Genomic DNA, 23,948 nt, shown 5'->3' on the forward strand with positions numbered 1-23,948 from the left:
GGGGTCTCAGAAAAGACCCCCAAGGACTCCCTGCCCCTTCTGAGCGTGAGGACGCAGTGAGAAGATGGCCAGGTATGAACCCTCCTTAGGTACCAAATCTGCCAGTTGCCTTGACCTTGGATTCCCCAGCCTCCAGAGCTGTTTCGAGAAACCGCTGTTGCTTATAAGCCAGTTTATGGTATGGTTGTAGCGGCCCAGATCCAGACAATATGCAAACAATCCTATTCTTACATGACTTCTGTGTAACCTCCTATCTTCCTACGCAACCCGAGAGACGTCTGCACTTACATTCACCAAGTTCTGGCGCTCAGTTTTTGGTGGTGGGATTTGGGAAGATTTGGCATTTCTTTCTACAGTGTTTCGTATACCCTTTTTATAAAAATAAGTCGTTTCTGGGGCGCTTGGGCAGCTCAGTCGGTTGAGTGTCCGACTTCGGCTCAGGTCATGATCTCACAGTTTGTGGGTTCGAGCCCCGCGACGGGCTCTGTGCTGACGGCTCGGAGCCTGGAGCCTGCTTCGGATTCTGTGTCTCCCTCTCTCTTTCTCAAATATGAATGTTAAAAAAAACTTTAAAAAAAAGAAGTCATTTCTTTCAAAACAACTTAAGATTGGGGTTAAATATACCCAAATGGCATCTACATAATCTCGGTGATGTTAATAGATCTTGGTCATAATACTTTCGATACCGTTCTTTGAAATACTTCAATTTAAAACATGAATTTAAAACATTCAAAGTGAAGCGGAAATAACTTGCAGAGGACAGAGGAATGTTGATCTCCAAACGAACAAGAAACTCATGAAAAAAATATGAAGTGGCCAAAAACAATAAATTATTCCCAAATCCTTTAATTTTAGTTTTCAAACGTATTACAGCATCCAGAACCTTCTCATTGTTGGTTGGAGGCCAAAACAAAAACTGGTCAGTAGTGACTTGAGAAACGTGCAGGAAAAATACCAAAAGAAAACGTGCCTCCTGGTGGCGGCTTGAAGGGCAAGACGTTTTCTGCTTCTGTGGCGCGTACGTTGCCACACTTGTCCAAACTCCGGACCGGGAGAGGCAGACGGGCTAAAAAGCTGTCACGTGGAACACGCTTTAACCTAAGGCAAGGGCCTGAGCTGCTCGCCCAGCAAGCTGGTAAAAAGCACCACGGAGCACGTGGTAGGTATTTGTTCAGAGAATACGTGTACCCTCGGGGGCGTCTCCCCGCCTCTTCCCGGCCTGGGCAGGGGTCCCCACACTCAGCAGCAGCCCAGGCGGGTGGGCCAGACACAGCTGCCTCCCAGTAAAGCACTCAACGTCACGTTTTTGGCCAAAATTAGTAAACTTTATTTGAACTTCAAAAAAATAAAATAACAGACGAAAGGCAGCTTTAGCTTTGTTCTTCCATAGGATCGGATAGAATGACCCAAAGCAGGAACTACCCCTAAGAAGTTAAAACACCCTTTACCCCCAATCAAGCCACAGGCAAGGAGGAATCCTCAATTCGGGGACGGGCCTGGGGTGGGTGGGGTAGGAAGACCACCAGAGCCAGGCGAGTGGATTCTGAGACAGCACGAGTGGAGAACGAGACAAGAAGCCCCAGCGGAAACAGAACCAGAACGTCAACGAGGAACTTCGTCACAAGAACTATGTACAAGGGAGGCGGGCCAGGGGCCTGCGCCTCGTGAGGGCACCCCCCGGGCTGCCCTTCGCCCTGGCCGATGGCCGCTGTGCCCCGCTCAGCCTCAGTTCTCCTCGTCACTGTCGTCTGGGCTGATGGCCGGGCTGGTGAGGCTGTAGGTGGGGCTGGTGGGCGAGTAGCCGGGGGAGGTGGGCGAGTAGGTGGAGCCTTTGGGGGAGGTGGGCGAGTAGGTGGGGCTGGTGGGCGAGTACTTGGGGGAGGTGGGCGAGTAGGTGGGGCTGGTAGGCGAGTACTTGGGGGAGGTCGGGGTATAGACCGGAGAGGTTGGCGAGTAAGTAGGAGACGTCGGGGAATATTTTGGGGTGGTAGGCGAGTAGGTGGGGCTGGTGGGCGAGTACTTGGGGGAGGTGGGTGAGTACTTGGGGCTGGTGGGCGAGTACTTGGGGGAGGTCGGGGTGTACTCCGGGGAACTGGGGCTGTAAGAGGGACTGGTGGGGGTATACTTCGGCGAGGTGGGGCTGTAGCTGGGGGAGCTGGGGCTGTAGCTGGGGGAGCTCGGGGTGTAGGTCGGGGACTGCGGTGTGTATCGTGGGCTTGACGGGGAGTAGCTTGGTGAGGTCGGGGAGTAGCTGGGTGAAGTCGGAGAGTAGCTGGGAGAGGTTGGGCTGTAGTTAGGGCTTGTCGGTGTATAGTTGGGGCTCGTGGGGGAGTAGCTGGGTGATGTCGGGCTATAGCTGGGGGATGTTGGGGTATAATTGGGACTGGTCGGAGAGTAGTTAGGGCTGGTCGGGGAGTAGCTCGGGGACGTGGGGGAGTAGCTGGGGGATGTGGGAGAATAGCTGGGGGATGTGGGGGAGTAGCTGGGGGAGGTCGGGGAGTAGCTGGGAGAGGTCGGGGAGTAGCTGGGAGAGGTCGGGGAGTAGCTGGGAGAAGTGGGAGAGTAGCTGGGAGAGGTCGGGGAGTAGCTGGGAGAGGTGGGAGAGTAGCTCGGGGAAGTGGGAGAGTAGCTGGGAGAGGTCGGGGAGTAGCTGGGAGAAGTCGGGGAGTAGCTGGGAGACGTTGGAGAATAGCTGGGGGAGGTCGGGGAGTAGCTGGGTGACGTGGGGCTATAGTTAGGACTGGTGGGAGAGTAGGACGGGGAGGTCGGGGAGTAGGAGGGCGAGGTGGGGGAGTAGGAGGGGCTCTGGGGTGTGTAGCCCCCGGGGGAGCGAGGCTCGTAGGCAGGAGACGTGGGTGAGTAGCTAGGAGACATGGCACCACCTGGAGGAGGAAAAGCCGACAGGAGCCACGTGAGGGAGAGTCAGCCGGAGGGAAGGACCGGGACGAAATGATGAACTTGGCCCCACAGACGGACAGGGCCTGCTCACCTGGTGAGGGGATGTAGGGGCTCGAGGGGCCCGGGGAGCCCGGCGAGCCCGGCGTGGGGGACCACGCAGGGGAGTAGCCTGGACTGAAGCCGCTGGCATCCGAAGCAGCACTAGGGGAGAAGCCAGCTGCCCCTGGGGTCATCCCACTTCCTGTGGAGTGACAGAGGAAACAGGCATTAAAACCAGAGCTGGAGCCCCCCCCCCCCCACTTCCCCCCCCCCACGCCTTCCGACACGGAGACTCCTCACCCTCCTGTGACCCCCCAGGTGGCCCCTCTGCCAGCCGGGGTCACTCACCGACACTGGGAGACCAGGCGCCATAGGCCGGAGTGGCACCCTGGTTCCAGGGAGTCATGGCCGGAGAAATCCCTCCCATGGGACTGGGCGCTGAGCCGAAGAACATGCCAGTGGCTGCGCGAGGAGGATGCACAGGGACTGGTGAGCACGGCGTCTGGGGACCGGCCTGTCCCTCCCCCCCCCCCCCCCCGCCGCCACCCCCCCCGAACCCTCCTACTCACGTCCGGCGGCCCCCAGGCCGGGGATGTTGGTGGGGATCTCCATGCCGTACTTGCACTTCTCCGCGTCGAGCAGGAGGTCGAAGCAGCCGGTGCCGGCCGGAGCGAGCTGGCCCAGCATGATGTTCTCAGACACCCCCTTCATGGGGTCGCTCTCTCCGTGCGCGGCCGCTTCCATGAGCACATCCACCTGAACGGCCGGAGGACGGGGCCCCCGTGAGACCCGCCACTCCCAGTGCTCCGGGGCCGCTCTGCCCCGGGTGCACACACCCGCCCGACGGGGCAAGGGCAGCGGCAACGCCCCCCCTCCCCCCACAGCGCTCCCTCCTCCTGTCCCCTCTGTCCGCCCCTGCTCCGTTCTGCCATTACCGTTTCCTCAAAGGAGCATTTCATGAGAGGTCCCGTATCCTGGCGGTTAACCCCGTGTCGCGTGATGGCCATTAAGTGGCCACGACAGGTCATGGTATCACACAGGAGAGCCAGGTGGCGGTAATTGACGTAGGAACCGTCAAAGGAGATGACGTGGTAGAGCTCTCGCTCCAAGGCCTTCCGCACGGCTTCGATGCCCAGCACCTGGCACGGGGTTGCGGGTGAAGGGTCAAGGCCGAGTGACCGCGCTCTCCTCTTGCCACCCGCCCCCGCCCCCCATCCGGAGGGACGGTCGGGAGTCGGTGCAGCCCAGACTCAACAGTGGACTCGGGCACGGATAACCCTGGGCGAGGAGATGCGGTGCGGGAGCTTCCGGGCTCGAGCGGCTCACCGTGAAGATCTCCACGATGTCGTTGGACGTGGTGCGCACAGGGTCCACGTCCTTCTCACTCAGCACCCGCATCAGGCTCACACCGTCGGTCTCCAGGATCCACTCCTGCAGGGCCTTGAACTCTCCGTCCTCCGTGATGATGATCTTCTTCTTGTTGTCCGTCTGCGGCAGGTGCATGTACACCTGCGGGGATGGCGGGAGCTCACTGGGGGCGGGGGCGGGGGGCGGGGCGGGAGCTCACTGGGGGCGGGGCGGGAGCTCACTGGGGGCGGGGGCGGGGGCGGGGGGGGGGGGGGGGGCAGGACGGGAGGGCTGACCTTGCTGATCTGCTCAATGCCCTGCAGGGTCATGTCCGTCAGCATGTTGGACTCGATGCAGCGCAGGAAAACGTCGTCGTCCATCTTGTCCACCACCTCTTCTTCCTGCGCCAAGAGCGAAGCCAGAGTCTCAGAACCCTCGTCGCGTCCTGGGCTCACTCACGCCCAACCTCAGCGCCCCCAGGGAACCCACAAGTCGAGTCAGGCGCCAGACCCTGCCCCCCTCCGTCCCACCGAGTTCCCTTTTATCGTGTTTTTACGATCCCAGTAAAAGAAACCTAAGGAAAAGCACCCACACTCCACCCTCCTGACACAATTTCCGTGTGTGTGTGTGTGTGTGTGTGTGTGTGTGCATCTGTGCACACACGGCCCCAGGACTGTAACTGCACAAGCAGCACCACCCCCTGCCTTCATGGCACTACTTGCCCAGGCCGCTACTTCCTGGACAAATGAGCTCGTTCACGGAGATCTAGAGCAGAAGATGTCGGGACACGTCAAAATCCTGGGGTCTACTCTCCGATAGTTCGAGAGTAAGTTCTGAGTTTTTGTTATTAATACACCAGGCACCCCACATGCCGAGCAGTATTTTCGGAGCGGTGCTCAGGAGGGAAGTCACCGGTCCAACGTTCCCTTGGGTCTTGTGTTACCCGCTGGCATGCCACTTTCCACGGGACACAGCAATTTTGCTGTCAACCTGCCCCTGGCTCTGCCCTCATGCAGGAGCCTCCCGGGAGGAAAGCCCAGTGACTCCCCTGCTTCGACACCATCTGTTTTTTCGACGGGGCCGCTGCCCCGGTTTTCCAAGGCTTCTGCGGCTAAAAGTCTGGGGATCGCTGCTACTCCCCCACTCCCCGTCCCTATGGCAGCCGGCGTGCCTGGTCCCTCAACGCTTCCATCGGGACTTCTCTGGCCCGAGCGAGGCTTCACAGCCTTCCACACCCGACGCTGCCGATCCCCTAGGGCGTCCGTTACCTCCTGCATCTTGTTCTCGTCGCTGTTCATGATGCGGATCCGCAGCACCAGCTTCTCCGCGTTATCATCGTTAAAGATGCAATTCAAGTCATCGCCAAAACCTGGTGGGGAGCAAGAACTGTGAGAAAGACGGCCGCGACCACACCTCGCGGTCACTGTTCATCCACTGCTCTCCCAGCCGGGGCTCCTTCTGGCTTCTCCTCCCTCTCACAGCACTGTCCAGAAGGGGGGGAAACACTGAGCACGGAAGGCAGAGAGGGAGGGCGGCTCGCTGGGGATGGGCGGGCGGTGACGTGACAGACGGGGAGCCCAGGCAGGACCCCGAGCCGGGCCTGCCCCGCCGCCTCACCAGCATTGATCTTTTCGGCAATCTGCTCCATGGTCAGCTTCCGGTCAGTCATGTGCTTCCGGTCCAGCTCCACCCGCAGAAGCCAGGGGGAGATTCGGGCCACGTCAAAGTCAGGCATCTCGTAGTAGACGTTCACCCACTCCTGGTCCTCGGCCACCACTGTGCTCTGGGGGTTGGGGTCGTAGTAGATGGCTGTGTTGGCGGTCACCTTCCTCAACGTCGTATGCTCCAGGCGGCACAGAATGTCCTGGGACAAAGAGGGATTGAGGACACGGCACGTGGGTGGCTCCAAAGGCCCCTCCAAACCCTCTGTAGGGAGGAGTTATTCCAGGATGAGAGTTCTCCTTTTCATCCTGCCAGAGTCCATCGACCCACCCCCTACCTTGGCCCTCTCGGCGTCCCGAGCAGACTGGCCCAGCAGGAAGACCGTGAGTGACGGGGTCTTTGGTTTCTTGGAAATGTTGATCAGCTCCTTGAGTCGTGGCACGCCCAGGGTCACGTTCTTGGCAGACACACCGGCGTAGTGGAAGGTGTTCAAGGTCATCTGGGTGGCGGGTTCTCCAAGGGACTGTGCAGCCAGGGCCCCCACCATCTCCCCGGGATGGGCCTGCGGAGTAAGAAAGGCCAGCATCAGAATCAGCAAACCCCTCCCTTCTGGCCGAGAACGAGACGCAGTCAGGACGGGGACAGAGGCGTCTGCACGAGGCAGAGACTTAAAGTGGAGTCCCGCGTACCCCTCCCTTCCTCAGTGCCTCAAGTGACACACATTTGCCCCCAGGGGGTGCACACCCAGAAAAAGGCTCTCCCATCCAAAACCCCCATTTCTAAAGTACGCCAACATTACAGGCTAAATGTTCACTCTATAGCAGTCTTCCAAATGGGAAGCTCCCAATTGTCATCGAGGTTGTGAGCACTTAAAACTTAACCTTTCAACGCGAATCATATGGTACGTAGCCTTTTCAGACCGACTTCTTTCACTTAGATCCAAGTTACTGTATCGTCTTCCGATGGCTGGGCTCCTCACGGCTTTCATCACGGGATAATGTTCCTTTGTACGGGTTTGGCAGTTTGGTTTACGCATTCGTCAGTGGATGGACTTTCGGCCTGTTTCCACCGCCTGGCTATTAGGAATGATGGGGCCCTGAACACTCGTACTGGGTCTTGTGGACACACACTCCGCCGTCTCTTGGGGGCACTCCTAGTGGGACTGCTGGTGCAAACGGGAACTCTGCGTCCCACCTGGAGTGGAGCAGCGGGCCCTGATCCCCAGCAGCGGTCCAGGAGACTTCGGATTCCTCCACATCCGCGCCCGCCGTCCCTTCATTCCCCACTGTAGCCATCCTAAACTCGCGGGGCGTGAACTGGCAGCTCACCGTGGCTTTCGCCCACAGTTCCTTGACGGCTGAGGACGTCGAGCAGCTCTTCACGTGTTTACCGCTCGCTTACGTGAGCTCTTCGGGGGAAAGGTCTACTCGAATCCTTTGACGTTTTTCTTTTTGTTGCTGACTCTCAATAGTCCTTCGTGTATTTTTCATACACAACCTTATCACGCACGTGATCTGCAAATGTTTCCTCCTGTTCTGGATCGTCTTCTCATTTTCTTGCTGGCATCCTGATACCGGATTTACGTCAAACGTATTCGGAAGTACGCCTATAATTATAACGCTTCTCTCTTCCCACTGCTCTGTAAAATCCTTAAAGACAGTGACGGTGTGGCGCCTGGCTGGCTCAGTCAGTCAGGCGTCTGACTCTTCATTTCTGCTCGGGTCATGATCTCGCAACCATGAGTTTGAGCCTCACGTGGGGCTCTGTGCTGACAACGCGGGGTCTGCTTGGGATCCTGTCTCTTCCTCTCTCTGCCCCTCTCCCACTCGTGCGCTCTCGATAAATAAAGTTAAAAAAAAAAACACCAAACCACTGGTAGTACACCTAGTTGCTGTCTCGCTCACTCTCCCCGATCCCCTACCTCCACCTAAACTGCAGTTTGGCACACGGCAGGCACTCGAAGAAAATAAAGAGCAACCCTCCCATCTCATAGCGCAACCGCGCAGCTTCTTTCCTGTACAACTGCCTGTCCCAGAGTGGTCACTCTGTCCCTCCAAGGCCCAGGTTTCGTGTCTGAAACATGGGGCTCCCGAGTCGCCCGGTGGTCTCGAGGCCGCTAAGAACTGAAGCAGCCCCTCCACGGACAAGGGCCATCATCGGCGGGGGGTGGGGGGGCTGCTCTCAGAGCCCAGACGCGTCAGCAGGTCGAAGGAGAAGAGCAAGGCTGAGAACACCACTCACAATGGCTTGGTTGAACTTGGACTCGATCTCTCCGAGCAGCCAGTCGAAGGCCTCCCCGCTGAGCCGGAACTCCTCGGCCATGCGGCGGGAGCACAGCGTGGAGCGCAGGTGGATATTGAAGAGAAGCGTGGCGTTCTCCTGGGCTTGCCGGCTCAGGGGGTCATCCCCATTCACGATCACCAGCTTCTTGCTCAATTCCTTGACTCCTGGGACGGCCAAAGGAGGTAAAGAAGTTGCAGACCGGGGCCCAGCTCCCTCCTGTCCCCCCGCCCGGCCCGGAGGCCCAGAGCAGCTACTCACCCTCTACGACCTTGATGGGGTGCAGGTCGGAGGGGAGGCGAGGGTTGATGTGGAAGATCTTCTGAGCGTTCCAGATCATGCGCAGCAGGTTGCAGGGGAGGACCACCTGCGGGAGGACGAGAGGGGGCGAGGATCGCGAGTGGGCACAGTCTCGCGGGGGCGGCAGCTCGCCAGCTCAGCCTTCCCGGCCACGCGTACCTTGCTGTCGCCGGTTGGGAAGATGACCCTGAGCACCTCCCGATCCTCGCGCATCCGCTCAAATTCGCGCTCCAGCTCGTTCTGAATGTGCGCGTTGCTCAGCACGTCCTTCACCAGGTCCTCCTGCAGAGTCCGCCGCAGGGCCCTCTCGTTGGTGTAATCGAAGCGGAACCTGCATGCGGCAGGAGGTGGCGTCAAGGGGCAGGCGGGCCCAGGGCCTGACCCCTGCCCGGGGCACCGAGGCTCCCGAAGGGGCAGGGTCTGCGCAACGGGGCTGTGGAGGCGAGACTCTCGGGCAGGGAAACTGCAAATAGGACCTGGAGCGGGGCAGCCCGTCTGGGTTTGCTCCGTGGGGTCATCGGGCACGGGCCGGGGACGGGTCTCAGGTCTGTTCCCCACCCACCCACTCCCACCACGCGGCGTCCGTCACCCGGGTGGGCGCGGGGCTCTGGGGGATCGAGCTGCCTGCGAGGCACAGTCCAGGCGAGCAGTCTGTGTGCAGCGAGGGGGGCCCCCCAGGAGGCGAGAACCACCCCCTGCCTCCTCCTCACTTCTTCTCAAAAGCCTTGTTGGACGGCTTGAGGGTGGCCAGGTTCTGGAACTCGACGCTCTCGCCGGCCAGGCCGTCCTCGCCGTAGCGGAGCTGCACCACCTGGTTGATGGAGTTGCGCACGGTGGCGTCGTACTTCACCATCACCGACTCCATGGACTTGATGAGCCGCCGCTGGATGTACCCTGCGAGGAGGTCACCGGGGCCTCACCACGGGCCGCAGGGCAACGAGGCGAACACGTGGCCCGAAGAGCCTCTCTCAGAGCGAGCCCTGCCGGCGGCCCGAGGGCCTTAGCCCACCCGAACCTCAGAGGGGGCAGCCGGTAGCCCCCTGGTCCCCGAGGCCTCTCCGTGAAAGCCGAGCCTACCACCGACCGGACCGGGCCCAGAAGAGTCCCTTAGGAACCAGCCATGGCCCAGAAGAGTGCCCTAGGAACCAGCCCCTGCGTCACAGTGCACGACAGAGACCCCGAGCTCCTCCCCTGCACATGGAAGGCTGCAGGGCCGTCACACGGGGGCGGCTCCCTGGCTGTGGCTGCCGTTCCCCCCACGAGGGACAAAACCACATGTCCAGGAGAACGCCTACCCCTCCCTCCACGCCCTGCCCCCGCACCCGCCCCCCCCCCGGCCCCGACCGATACGCACGGGCCCGAAGGCCTCACCAGTCTCAGCTGTCTTGACGGCGGTGTCGATGAGCCCCTCGCGACCCCCCATGGCATGGAAGAAGAACTCGGTGGGCGTGAGGCCGGCCAGGTAGGAGTTCTCCACGAAGCCTCGGCTCTCGGGCCCGTAGTCGTCCTTGATGAAGTGGGGCAGGGTCCGGTGCTTGAAGCCGAACGGGATCCGCTTGCCCTCTACGTTCTGCTGCCCGACGACGGCGATGACCTGGGAAGCGAGAGGCGGGGTGCACCCGGCGCCCTCTGCACCAGGAGCGGGGGCTCCCAGCACTACCCCCTCCGCCGCCCCCGGCCTTCTCTGCGGCCCAGATCTGGAAAGACAGGGCTCCCCACCTGGGAGATGTTGATCTTGGAACCTTTGGCCCCGGACACGACCATAGACTTGAAGTTGTTGTATTCAGACAGGGACTTCTGGGCGGAGGAGCCGGTCTTGTCTCGGGCGTCGTTGAGAATGCGGTTCACCTGGTTCTCAAACGTCTGCCGCAGAGTATTCCCCGGGGTGGGCTCCAGCTCATTGTTATGAGCCTTCTCGATGACCTGGGTACGTGGGCGGGGGCAGACCTCAGTGCCGTCCTACTCCCCTTCCCTCACACCCGCTGGGCTCTCGCGGACATCGCGTTCAAAGTCTCTGAGTGTTCTGCCCACCTCTATCACATCCTGCTTGGCCTTCTTGATCGTGTTCTGAATGTCCTGGTAAGTTTTAGAGTCCGCGATGGAGTCCCCGATGCCAATGGTGTGACCTAGGGAGAAGGAGAAGCATCAACACCCTCCGAGGGCTCCCCAAAGACCTGGGATGGAATCACAGCCAAGAGAGTGCCAAATCCAAGCAGGGAAGAGAAGAGGCTGGAGAAGAGCAGTAAAAAGACAGAGTAAGGATTCAAAGCAGGTTTGCTAGAGCCTTCTACTCACCCTCGATGAGCAGCCAGTTGTTAATGACGGTCTGAATGTTGGAGTAGAAGAGGCGAGTGATGTCGTGACCCATCTCCAGGTACGAGATGTGGACCAGCGAGCCGGCGGACGTGCCCAGGGACTTCTTACACAAGATGCCCATGATCAGCTCCCCGTTCTCCACCACCACCTGTGCACAGAGCACCCTCTCAAGGCCCCCGCAGTGGCTCCCCTGGAAATCCCACGGATTTCAGCCAGAAGGCCAAGAGGCAAGGTGGCGGCCAGGTCCGAATGCTGTTCCCACACACGCAGAGACCAGGTCCTACCTTGGTGTCCCCGGGAGAGATGTGCTTGTAGGGGCCACTGTCCTCATCGTCGGGATGGGTGCTGTGGGTGCGGATGCAGTTGATGTGGCCCGGTATGATGAGGGAGAAGATCTGCTTGCCCGTCCACAGGGGACGGGGCTTCAGAATGGCTGGCTGTGGGACCTTCCCGTCCCACGTGGACAGGAACATCAGGAGGTTCATCACCTCACCCTGGGAGGGAAGAGCGGGCCAACAGACTTCAGAACTGCAGGCCCCGCTCTTGGGAATGTCACCTGCCCAAGGGTGACAGCCAGATTCTGGAGGCAGAGAGATGCCAGGAAGTGTTTTCCAAAATTTTAATTGAAAATACAATAGCTAGATTTTAGGTTTTTCTTCTTTTAAACAAGAAGTACAAATTACTTTAAATAATTAGGAAGTAACCGGGGCGCCCGGGTGGCTGTCAGTTGTGCCCAACTTCGGCTCAGGTCATGACCTCGCCGTTCATGAGTCCGAGCCCCGTGTCGGGCTCGATGCTGTCAGGGTGGAGCCCTGCCTCGGCTCCTCCGGCTCCTCCTCTCTCTGCCCCTCCCCACTCATGCTCTCTCGCTCTCAAAAATAAACGAACAAAACATGAATTGAACAGTGAGCTGAAGTGGTAAATGTTTCGGCCCGTGATCCGCCTGACCCATTTTCCTTCTGCCTTACATGCAGGTCCATGTGACGCGAGTCAAGGCAAGAGTCCTGGCTCTCCCTCCCAATCATCCCCTCGCCGCCCTGGGGCCCCTCTGCCCGTCCCGAGTCGGGCTCCCTCCCCAGGGGCACACACCCGCTCCAAGAAGACGTCTCTCTTTGTGAATTTGCGCACTGCGGTGAGCGTGTCCTGCACGATGCCCATGACGGGGCGATTGCTCTGGGGGGTGACAATCATGCGTGGCACCATGGCGAGCTCCTGGATCTCCGCCCGGGTCTCCAGAGACTGTGGCAGGTGCAAGTTCATCTCGTCCCCGTCAAAATCAGCATTGTACGGAGTTGTCACGCTGTGGTGACAGACGGAAGCCGGGGTCAGGAAGACGCCTGCAGGGAGGCGTCAGGGAGCAGCCCGGCCCCGCCTGCCTCCCTCAGCCAGGGCGCTGACCTCAGATTCAAGCGGAAAGTCGACCAGGGCAGGATGCGGACCCGATGCCCCATCATGGACATTTTGTGCAAAGTCGGCTGCCGGTTGAAGATAACAATGTCTCCGTCGCACATGTGCCGCTCCACCTGTCGGGGGAAGTGTGGACAGGTCTTAGGGAAGGCGCTGTGAGCGGGAGGACAGGACCGTGGGCCTGAAATGCTCTACACGTGGAAGCAGACGACACTGTGGGGTTAGTTTCACATGGAACACGTGTCAACCACAAGCTTCGGGCCAGGTTATCAGCGATGACAAGGCACAGTTGTCCACCAGCCTCAGGGAACTCAGCTGTGAGAGAAAGCCCAGAGACCCTGGACACGAAGCCTCCTGTTCTGTTCGTCCCCTGGATCTCCCTTCCCTGCCACATACACCCCTTGCACTGCGCTTGGGTTTATGCGACCTCCACCCCAGATGCCCACGGCCAGCAGCTCTGGCTCCACTAGGAGGCGGCAGTCTCGGAGTCTCCACGCACCTGGATCCTAACCAAGAGGACAGGATCCCCTCGCCCCCAGGGCCCCCCCGCCAGAGAGCTTCCTGCTCAGGGGACAGAGGCCCCGGCCTGTCACGTGCCTTGTAGCCGGTCTGCAGGTGAAGGTCACTGGGCTTGGGGTGGAAACGCAGGTCGATACGATCGCCGTTGTCCCGGATGATGTACTTGGCGCCCGGGTACTGGCTGTTCCCCCTGCGCACCAGCTCCTGAAGTCTAAGGAGGACAGAGGCACGATGAACACACGCCTCCCAGGAGCCCCCGCTGCCACACTCAACCGGAGCTCTCGGTGCGGGCCCACTCCCCTCGTGTGTCCACAGCCCTCCCGGCAGGGTCCCAACACGGAGCCCACCTGTCGATGTTGAAGGGCGTGACGATCTCCGCAAAGGTCATGTTGGCAGCGATGGAGCGGGGCACGCCGACCTGGTCGATGGAGAGGTTGGGGTCGGGGGTGATGACGGTGCGGGCCGAGAAGTCCACTCGCTTGCCCATCAGGTTCCCCCGGACCCGGCCTTCCTTGCCCTTCAACCGCTGCTTCAGGGACTTGAGGGGGCGTCCGGACTTCTGCATGGCCTGTGAGGACACACGGGGAGGCGGCCGCAGTCAGCACGGCCCCTCCTCCGGGGCAGGGGCGCAGGGGCGCAGGGCAGGCGGGGGGGGCGTGCGGACTCACGCGGGGCAGGCCGGGCAGCTCGTTGTCCACCATGGTGGCCACGTGGAACTGGAGGAGCTTCACGTCCTCGGCGATGACATGTGCCGCCGCGCCGTTCTGCTCGTTCCGCCGCAGCTGGTTGTTGATCTTCACGATGTCGGCCAGCTTGTGCGTCAGGTCGTCCTGCGGCGGAGAGTCGGCGTCCTCACCGCCAGGCGCTCGGGGTCTCCCTCACCCCCGGGCGGGCGGGCCCTGCCCATCCCTCCTCTCCCAGGTACAGAGGCACCTCTGTGACCGTCACCGCGTTAAGGGCCTCGTTGAAAGGCGCACGGCTAGCAAGCGGCGGTCACCCCTGCACGCCCGTACCCGCGTTGTTCCCTGTCCCCCCCCCCCATCCCCCCCGGACAGGCAGGGTCCCCGGGCCGCCGACCTGGTTGCGGGCGGAGCCCTGCATCACGACGGCGGGCCGCACGGACAGCGGGGGCACGGGCAGCACCGTAACGATCATCCACTCGGGCCGCGCGAAGCGGGGCTCCATGCCCAGCACGAAACACTCCTCGTCGGAGATGCGCTTGAAGATCTCGTGCACGCGCTCGGGACTCAGCAGGATCTTCTTCTCCTGCGAGTCCTCGTTGACGTGCTTCCACTCGGCATACAGCTCGAGGCCGGAGCGCCGGATCCTGGGCTGGTACCGCCCGCAGCCACCGTGGCCCTTCCAGACAGAGGGGGGCCGTCAGAGCCGGGAGGTGCCGGCGCCTCTGTGCCCTCCCGGTGTCTTCTGCCGCCCCCCCCCTCCCGCGCGGCGTCCCCGACGGCCGCTACCTTCTCCTTGGCCAGGTCCTCGTCGCCCTCCGGCTGCTCCACACCGAACTTATTGTCCATCTCCTCTCCGCCCTCGCAGATGTTCTTGCCCTTGCACAGGTCGTACACGTGTGTGAGCCGCTTCTTGGGCTGCCCCTTGGACTTGGCCAGAATGTCCTTGATCTTTGGGTTGTTCTGGGGACACGGCAGAGCAGGGTCGGTTGGGCCTGCTCCTCGGCCCCCCCAGGCATCCCCTCCCCCGGGGCCAGGGCCAGGGCCAGGGCCAGGGCCAGGGCCAGGGCCACCCCCCCCCCCCGTCCCCACTCACAGAGTCGACGAGAAGTTTGGAGCAGAAGAAGCAGACACAGCGCAGAACTTTCATCGTCTTCACCAGGAAGCCCACGTGAAACACAGGTTTGGCCAGCTCAATGTGGCCAAAGTGGCCAGGGCACTCTGTCATGTTTCCTGTGGGGACACACACCTCAGAGACCAGGTCCCCGGGTGTCCGCCCTCAGGCCGGGGTCCAAGGAGCCCAGCCTCCCGCTCCCTTTGGGGCGCCGCGCCAGCCCCCCAGCACTCACCTGCACAGGTCTGGCAGCGGCCAGTCCGCTCGATCACCCCCTGCCTTGGATCCATCAGCCCCCCAAGCTTGGGGCGGCCTCCCTCAGTCGTCTCGGGGTATTTGATACCCCCCTCGGTCACGGACATTCGTTTCTACAGAGAAAAAGACCAATAACAACTAAATAGGATTCCTACTTTCCAGCTTTCGTATGCTAAGGCCTCGAAGAACCCCAACTACCCAGAGCAGAAAGAGCCGGGTATAGCCCGGGGTGAGGGGAACAGGGCATCAGTGTGTGTGCTCCTCTGCGAGGGACAGAGCCAGAGTATCGGGGTCCCGGCCACCGCCAGAGTGGGAGGGGGCGCTCACACTAGCGGGCCGTGGACCCCAGCCTCCAAAGAAGCTGGCTAGCTCTTGGACTCAAGCTCCAGACACCCCTCCAGACCGAATTCCTGGTCTCTGGCATCCACAGGATGCATCCCCAAAGCTGAAAACAAGCCCAGAATCCGAGCCCCTGGCAGGAACCCCTCTGTATGGCACCCCGCCGTGACCGTGCACGTGTCCCGCCCCAAGACGTGGCCTGCCGAACAACCGGCTCTCATCCTTGCCACCTCCTCCTCCCCAACAAGGGCCCGGCCAGCTCTGCAGAACCCTTCCTCTTCAGATGGAGAGCCCGTGGTAAGACGGGAAAGGCAGGTGTGGGAGTGGAAGGTCGGTGAGAATGATCCGGAGACGCGTACCCGGGCGCCCCAGGAGAGGGAGGCAGAACCCGGGGTGGGATGCCGACAGGGGCGGGAGCGGGGGACAGAGGAGTTCAGAGGTCTGTGTGTGTTAGAGAAGAGATCTCTGCCCTGGGCGAGAGGCGGGCTAAGGAAACCTTTACTTTTCACACCCTGAAAACCAAGGGCTTTGCAACGAGCTGGGTTTGGCCCACTCGACTTCCAGAGCGAACTTAAACCGAATAAAAGCTTTGATCAGCACGTCAACTTCAGGCCGGCACCAACCGCGCTCGGTGCACCTTGTCTGTCTAACCCTAACTGCTCACCTTCCAGGAATGAGGTCCTGTCCTTAGACAGGAGAAACCTGAGGCTGCATGAAGGGACTTGTCCAAGGCCTCTACCTCCAGGAGCCACCGGAAGTCGGACCCAAGCCTCTGTGGGCCAATCACAGTCCGTCCCGCGGCCCGGTAAGCACCTAAGCTCTGGGGTACAGCTTCTTGGCGGCAAGCACAGCACTGGCTGACTAGTCTTCTCTTCGCAGCTGACCGACAGGCACCACAGTCTCATTTTACAGATTACGACACCGAGGGGCCCAAGGACACGGGGCTAGAAAGGAACGGGGCCCGGATCACCTGTGCATCCTTTCCAGCGCACCATGCCGAGAAAACGGACAGTGGGTTCTAACTGGCACAAACGCGGCGACTCCACCTCCTTCCACTACGGCCACCACCAAGTCCCCGAAACCACGCGAGACGGACCAAGGAGCTGCACTCTGCCCGAGCCAGCGGAGCCGGCCAGTCTGAGCTTGTGGGCCTGTGACACTCGGCAGGTGGGCCACTTCACCAAGCCTCATATCCTTCCCACCTAAGAGGGGGGCACTCACGTCAGAAGCCAGTACCTGCCCTTCCTCACCCTCAGGCACAAAATGGCTGAGAGAGCACGGGCTGGGGCCAGAGACCTCTGGTTTGCAATCCTGGCTCCACCATTTACCAACTACGCAACTTCATTTACCTGCTTAAACCCAGCACGTGACAGGTGCTCAGTAAATGACAGCGCTCGTGATCTAATCACTCAGCAAGCTCTGGTCACTTTCACCTCCTAAACGGGTTCTGAATCTCGCCCCTCTTCTCCAAGCTCACAAGCCCTGCCTCAGGTCAGGCCTTTCCTTTGCCGTCTACATCAGAGCATTCCTTCAGTGGCCAGCCTGCCTCTCGTCAATCCGTCCACACACGTGGGGTGCTCCTCTTAAAACGGAAATCTGATCTTTGTACCCTCCTGTCCTCGGAATGACATCCAAGCTCAGTAGGAGTAAGCAGAGCTTACAAAATGGGTTTTATGATGTTTCTACCTTCCTTTCTTTTCCCACCTGGGTAACAGACTCCCCTGTGGTCTCCCCATCCGCCAGCACGTGTGCTGCTCTCCTCATTGTCTTCTGGAAGGCCCTTCCCCACAAGGCAAATTGCTATTTAAAGACCCAGCTCAGGCATTGCTTCTTCCAGAAAGCCTTTCCAGAGCCTCCCCAAGACAGACCGGCACCCCTCCTCTAGGCTTCCATAACCCCTGTCCCACTGCACCTCTCCTAATGCAATCAAATTACCTACTGGGGGGGGGGGGGGTCTGTCTTCCCACAGATTATAAGCATCGCTTATAGACATCACTTAAAGACAGCATTTCTCTCTCGTCCTGGATCCCACGGCCCCTAATGAATGTTTGTGAGATGGAACTCAACCGCTCAGGACCCTCCGGTACAGGGAAGTGTGTTCGAAGAACTTGGAAAAAAGACTGGCCCCTGCCAGCCAAGCCCGCGATCCCCTCATAACGGGTCTGACCAGCCATGCTGAGCAGAAACCTAACGGTCTACTGATGTGAGGCTGAGAAGGCTCTGAGCACCCACAACGTTCATCGGGAAGACAAGGCTGGGGTGACTGGATTCCCAGAGCTGGAACCCCTTCAGCTGCATCGTGTCTTGTGAGAAAACGAAAGGCTCTGCTCACCTTGAAGGAAACACAGGAAAGCAGAAGCGGGCCTGACTCTGGCTGCCACAAGGGTCACTAGAGAGCTCAGGGCGATCAAGCTCAGAACTCTGTGGCTTTCTCTGCTCCAAGCCCAAGCCCACCAAGCCACCCACCTGCAAGGACTATTCTGCTTGCAGGTATTGGGAAGCAGCTGGGGGCTGTCCTGGAATGTTCTGGAATATCTCTCTACCAGAAGGTAACACACTTCGTTTTGGGTTATATATATACATGACATCAGCCCGCAGCCTTTCATCCAAACCCTGGTTCTCATGGCCTACGTAAGGGGTAGGCTCCTGAGGGGGTGGCTGGTCCCAGAGGGTGGCCCTGAGGTCACAGAACAGAAGCCTGCCACAGAGTCTCAGGAAACACTCATTCTCTTTTCTCTGCCTTTAGAGAAACACACTTGGAGGGGCACCTGCGTGGCTCAGTCGGTTAGGCATCTCTCTCTTGATCTTGGCTCAGGTCACGATCCCATGGTTTGTGAGACTGAGCCCCGCGTCGGGCTCTGAGCTGACAGTGCAGAGCCTGCTTGGGATTCTCTCTCTCTCTCTCTCTCTCTCTCTCTCTCTCTCTCTCTCTCTCTGCCCCTCCCCAACCTGCATGTGTGCTCTCTCAAAATAGATAAACATGAAAGAAAGGAAGAAAGAAAGAAAGAAAGAAAGAAAGAAAGAAAGAAAGAAAGAAAGAAAGAAAAAGAAAGGAGGGAAGGAGGGAGGGAGGGAAGGGAAGGGAAGGGAAGGGAGGAAGGAAGGAAGGAAGGAAACACTTGTCCTTGGAAGGAAGGAAGGAAGGAAGGAAGGAAGGAAGGAAGGAAGGAAACACTTGTCCTTGGAACTGGGCTTTGGGCCACTGGTACAGATGCGGTACCCACCCTGCTCCCTCGACATCTATGCTCCAACCACAGAGATCTCTCAAAATTCCTTTCCTTCACATGCCCCCTTCCCGGTACACTTCTTTCCATTCTTTAAGATCCAATCCAATGTCCCCTCTCCGTAATGGTCGCTGAGCTGTCCCTGGCCTCATCCACGCCCCAAGAGGTGCTCGGCCCGCCGTCTTTCCTTGTTTCCTCCTGTCTCTCGCACCGGCCCGCAGTCCTTGAGGGCAAGGATCATGCTGCACGGTGGCCAGCACGTGATAGGGCTCAGCAAGTAGCTGCTGCAAGTACAGGAAGTCCTTGCTTAGATCCTAAATAACGCGAGGACGAGAATAAGCTTCTGATCCGCCGACATAACCCACACGTATCAGAAGCTATTATTGTTTTAAATCCTTCTTGGAGTAAGTTGGGGTGTAAATAAATAAAGTCATACTCTTCCTGGCAGATGGCTGCTTTTAACGAAAAGGAGCCAATCTCGTCACATGTAACGGAGCACCCGTCTCCCCTGACTTGGTACCGGCTTTGCAGGGAAGTCCCAGCGCCAGCCCTCCTTGTGTCCCCCGCCCCTCACTCCGCAACATCCAGACCCGCCACAATGGCCGAGAGAGCGGCTCTATCTTACGGCCATTTTTTTTTTTTTAAGGTTATTTCTTTATTTTGAGACAGAGACAGCGTGAGTAGGGGAGGAGCAAGAGGAGGGGGAGAGAGAATCCCTAAGCATGGCTCTGCCACCGTCAGCACACAGCCTGATGTGGGGCTCGAACTCACAAAACCGCGAGATCACGACCTGAGCTGAAACCCAGAGTCGGACGCTTAACCGACTGAGCGACCCAGGCGCCCCCGTCTTACAGCCAATTCTAGGAGCCCTCAGTACCTCGACACACAGCCCTACTCTTAAATACTACCTGTTCCATAAGAGGTCCCTTGCCCGCCGGTCCTCCTACCCCAAAGTGGACCTGTTATTCCCCCCAAACTACAAGAGCACTATATAAAACTGCAAGCCATGCAGGGTAAAATCAGTTTCCCATAAGCCTGCCCACCAGAGATGACACCCACCCCCACCCCCGTCCAGTTTTTGCGAACAGCTGGCCTGCCACACGCTTTTTAAAATGCAAGTATGTTCCGGGGCACCTGGATGGCTCAGGTCACGATCTCTCAGGTTCGTGCATCTGGCTCTGGGCTGACAGCTCAGAGCCTGGAGCTGCTTCGGATTCTGTGTGTGTGTGTGTGTGTGTGTGTGTGTGTGTGTGTCTGCCCATCCCCCAGTCATGCTCTGTCTCTCTAAAATGAATAAACCTTAACATTTTTTTTAAATAAAAAAATAAGGGACGCCTGGGTGGCTCAGTCGGTTAAGCGTCCGACTTCAGCTCAGGTCACGATCTCGCGGGCCGTGAGTTCGAGCCCCGCCTCGGTCTCTGGGCTAATGGCTCGGAGCCTGGAGCCTGCTTCGGATTCTGTGTCTCCCTCTCTCTCTGCCCCTCCCTGCTGTGTCTCTGTCTCAAAAATAAATAAACGTTAAAAAAAAATTTTTTTTAAATAAAATAAAAAAATAAAATGCAACTATGTTCCTATTTTTACATAAACAGGGTCTCATTCTGCACACTGTTCAGTAACATTTATCCCATTCCTAAACTTTATTGGTTCCTAGTGCCCTTGGTGTCTCAGTAATTTTCACAGCACTCCCTGGGCCAAGAGAGATCCACTTACTAAGTACCTAAATCCAAACAACTCACTAAACATCTATATCCTACCGACTCAATAGCCATTTGAAACAATACACATAAATTGAGAAAAAGAGTCCAATATTTTCGAAGGAAAAATATTTTTATTTCCTAGATAACCACAATTACTTACGACACCTGTTGGGCACGGTACTACTTGGCAGATGTCGGAACCAGATTGGTCAGCACCACCCCGATTTCTTGCTCTAGACTGATTTTTTCCCCCGTCTCTATTAGCAGCTGCTAAAAACCCAGCTTCCCAAAGATATGACGTCACTGAAAGGGATCTGGCGCCATCTAACGCTGAAAGGCAGCTACCAGGAACTCCAAATTCCCAAGACATCAGACACATGCAGCTGAGCTCTGGCGCTTCTCCTGAAAATTTAAAACCCCTCACTGGGCCCCTGAGAGTTCGCCCAGGTGGCTCAGCACAGTTTGGGGAACAGGGAACTCAGCCTAACGGGAAGATCTTTTCTCTTCTAGGAATACACGCCCAGAGTTACTCCCTAAGATTCCTATCAGTAAATATCTAGGCAATTTATAATTTCAAACAATATCCTTGTCAAACGACGTTGTGATAAAAATCCTCCCACACGTATCTTTGGGAACTTGGCAATTATTTCATTCTCTCGTTCATTTAACGGGCTCTAATTACACACCAGGATTATGTGCTGGGCACGATTCGAGAGGCTGACGTTACAGAGGTGAATACGAGGTCCCTCACAAAATTTACATCCTCCTGAGGGAGCGAGGAACAGAAAAACTAATCCTTTCAGGTTGTGACAGGCTATGAGGTAAAATAAGGTCAAGACCAAGGGGTAGAGGGGTGCCTGGCTGGCTCAGTCGGTGGAGCACATAACTCTTGATCTCGGGGTTGTAAATTCGGGCCCCACATTGGGTGTCGCGATTATTTAAAAATAAAAAAATGAGAAAGCCAAGAGCCAGGGGTTAGAGAATGCACAGGTCAGGAAAGCACCCCGTAACAATAGGCCATCTGAGCAGAGAACACACGGACAGAAAGGCAGAAGCCTGGGGAGCTGCGGGCAATGCCCTAAGCAGCAGGAGCAGTGAACAATAAAGTCCCCGAGGCAGGAATGAACTGGTACCGTTGGAAGGACGGGCACATGGGTGTGGTTAAAGAGCGACAGAGGAGTCTGGCGAGGAGCCGGAGAGGCAGACAGGGGGCAGGTAATGCAGGACCCCGCAGGCCAGAGTAAGCCGCTCGCTCGGACCCTTCGGAGAGGACTGGGCGCAGGGAAGAGCCCGGGGAAAAAGAGCTCTCTAGCCGCTCTGCGCACCGCAGAAGGAACAGCGAGCAGCCGGGGCTACTGCCCGGAAAGACGAGGGCGGCGCGGACCCTGCCGGTCCAGATGGAGATGGTCACAAATGGCTGGATTCCAGGCCTATTTTGAAAGGCAGAGCTGGCAGACTGGCAGATGGACCAAGTGGAAGTTGTGAGAAGGCGCGGAATCAAAGACGGCTTTTGGGTTTCTGGCCCGAGGAAGTGGGTGAACGGTAGAGGCGCTTGGCGAACCGGGCAAGACCCGGGGAGGGGCACGCTCAAGAGGAGAAATTAAAGAGGTTTTCGTTTCAGGATACGTTTTTAGAAGCGGTAGGGCCGGAGCAAGGTAGACGCATATTAAACAACATCAACTTGTCAGACGGTCCCCCAAAAAGGCGACACCAGTTTATCAGCCTCCTACCAAGAGCGGCTAAGCGTGCTCACTCCCCAGGATTTGGGCCAGCAGAGAACAAGCAGATAAAGAAAAAACGCTTCATGTAAATTTGCATGTTTTTATTAGTAAGCTGAATATTTTTTATTGGCCACTCGCCCTACTTCCGTGAACTGTCTGTATCCTTTTTCCGCTTGCCTAACAGGTGTGTGCTTTCCTTACTGGTTTATAAACGTTCTTTGTGTATTAAGAAATCGGACCTTGTCTGTCACCGTGCAAATACTGTTTCCCAATCTGTTTTTTAGCTGTCCCCGGTGCCTCCGATAAAGAGAAGTACCTCTTACTTTCAAGTAGCGAAACGTGCCCGGCTCTTCCCTGTGTATAAAATGCTTAGCTCAGTGCCTATCATGTGCCCCGCCTATAATTCATTCATTCCTATCGAGGGGTTCTGTCCCCGGAATCGGCCCCCACAAGGCTTCTGTATGTCTCTAGGGCTTCCTAGTTTATCTTTCTACACTTAAACCTTAACTCCACCTGGAATTTCTCTGGAATGGTGCGTTTACGAGGTCCTGACTCCTGACACGACTTTCAATTCACGTGGCTGAGCCCTGTCCTCCAGCAAAACGATCTCCATCCACAAACACAGCCATTCAACTCCATTCTCTCCAGCCCACTGGCTCCCTCCAGTTCCCTCCACAAAGTTGTCCGGGTCACCAACAGTTCTCCCCCAGAACTCCCCTCCTCCCTGATCTCTCCTGCTTCCCTTCTTAGCCCTCCTCTTCCTCGGCAATGGGTTCTTCACAGGGCAACCGAAGTAGGAGTAGTCCGTTTTGTTTGTGTTTTTTTTTTTTTAACGTAAACTTGATGTCCCTCTCCTACTTCTAATTCTCCAATGGCTTCCTATGAAAAATAGAATTAAACCCCAGGATTCCTTACCGTGATTTCCAACATCTCACCTGGCCTGCCCGGTCTCATGCTTCTCCAGCCCATTTCCACAACTGTCCTCACTCGGCTGAACCCCAGTCACACACGCACAATTCTTTGAAGCCCCTGGGGCCACACCAAATTCATGCCTCCCTCAGGCCCTTTGCACCTGCTGTTTCCTCTGTCTGAAGAGCTCCTGTCCCCCAATTTGTGGCCTAGACTACTGGCTGCTTCTCCTCATTCGGGTAATGTCACCTCCCCAGGCAGGGCCTGTGGACCCTGACACTACCCCATCTACAGGAACTTCACACCTCGTGGCAGCGCGCACCGCTTCACTCCACTCAAAGTACTCGCCATTAACGGAATCCCCTCGTTCATTCATTTATGTGTTTAGTGTCTGCTCTGCGTCTATCCCACGACAGGCGTTCAATTCATACTTGCAGAAGCGGGGAGGAGAAAAAGATCTGGGGTCCGGCTTCGTATCCAAACTTGAAAAGCCTTTCCCCCCCCCTCCCCCCCAGAAGTCCTGCTGCATCTACTCCCTCCCGGCTGCGACCAGTCCGCCCCGGCGGCCCGTGCTCGAGGCCCGTCCCCCAGGCCACCGTGGAGCCCCGCCCGCGGCGCGGCAGAGCGCAGAGGGAGGGCAGGCCGCTTACCAGTTCATCCGGACTGAGGACTCCGAACTGCACTCGCTTGATGGTGCGCAGCGGGCATGCGCTGTCCCCGGAGGGGGGGCCACCCCCGTGCATCGCGGAGGCGGGCGCGCTGCGCAGGCGCAAACCTCTCTACAAAAAACCCTGCGCCGCCATCCGCCTAGGTGCTCAGACCCCGTCGGGGCGGCCACCGGGAAGGACCTCCCCGAGTTGGGAGGAAAAAGCCGGAGGAGGGAAAGGTGGGGGAGGGAAGAAGGCGGGGGAAGTGAAAAGGAGCGAAAGGAGCTCTCCTCCCCCTTTCCGGAGATTTTTCGTCTCCCAAAAAGGAAAAAAAAGAGGGAGGGGGGAAAGGAAAAGGTTTCGGGGGGAGGAAGAAGAAAAAGGGTAACGAATAAATAAGTAACCAGGCTCCTGAACGGCAGAGGTTACGGCAGTTTGTCTCTCCCCCTTCCGGGAGCCGCCTTCTTCTCCAACCGTCCCGGCCGCGCTCTCGGCGCTTCTGAGGAGCGAACTGGCCGAATGACGCCCTTTATAGATTCGCCCCTGCATCCCCGCCCCTTCCTTTCCCGCCCTCCCTTGCGCTACGGGGTCGCC

At 58.2% G+C, this 23,948-nt stretch overlaps 1 protein-coding gene across 1 annotated transcript; it reads right to left on the reverse strand.

Moving 5' to 3' along the window:
- Positions 1-1,303: 1,303 nt before the first annotated feature.
- On the reverse strand, positions 1,304-23,869 carry POLR2A (RNA polymerase II subunit A). The gene is made up of 29 exons (XM_053893027.1): positions 23,358-23,869; positions 14,798-14,930; positions 14,545-14,681; positions 14,238-14,411; positions 13,846-14,127; positions 13,437-13,598; positions 13,116-13,336; positions 12,847-12,979; positions 12,241-12,365; positions 11,932-12,142; positions 11,127-11,336; positions 10,822-10,990; positions 10,558-10,652; positions 10,246-10,449; positions 9,898-10,120; positions 9,237-9,420; positions 8,686-8,857; positions 8,488-8,593; positions 8,188-8,393; positions 6,284-6,508; positions 5,902-6,148; positions 5,553-5,653; positions 4,581-4,685; positions 4,264-4,446; positions 3,873-4,076; positions 3,507-3,693; positions 3,286-3,399; positions 2,990-3,139; positions 1,304-2,882 (listed from the first exon to the last, which is right to left on the reverse strand). Exons 1-29 carry the CDS (start codon positions 23,448-23,450, stop codon positions 1,726-1,728), a joined length of 5,913 nt encoding a protein of 1,970 aa, XP_053749002.1. The 5' UTR covers positions 23,451-23,869; the 3' UTR covers positions 1,304-1,725.
- Positions 23,870-23,948: the final 79 nt, after the last annotated feature.

This window comes from Panthera pardus, unplaced genomic scaffold (assembly GCF_024362965.1).
Source record: "Panthera pardus isolate Hobbes unplaced genomic scaffold, ASM2436296v1 HiC_scaffold_3, whole genome shotgun sequence".
NCBI lineage: Eukaryota > Metazoa > Chordata > Mammalia > Carnivora > Felidae > Panthera > Panthera pardus.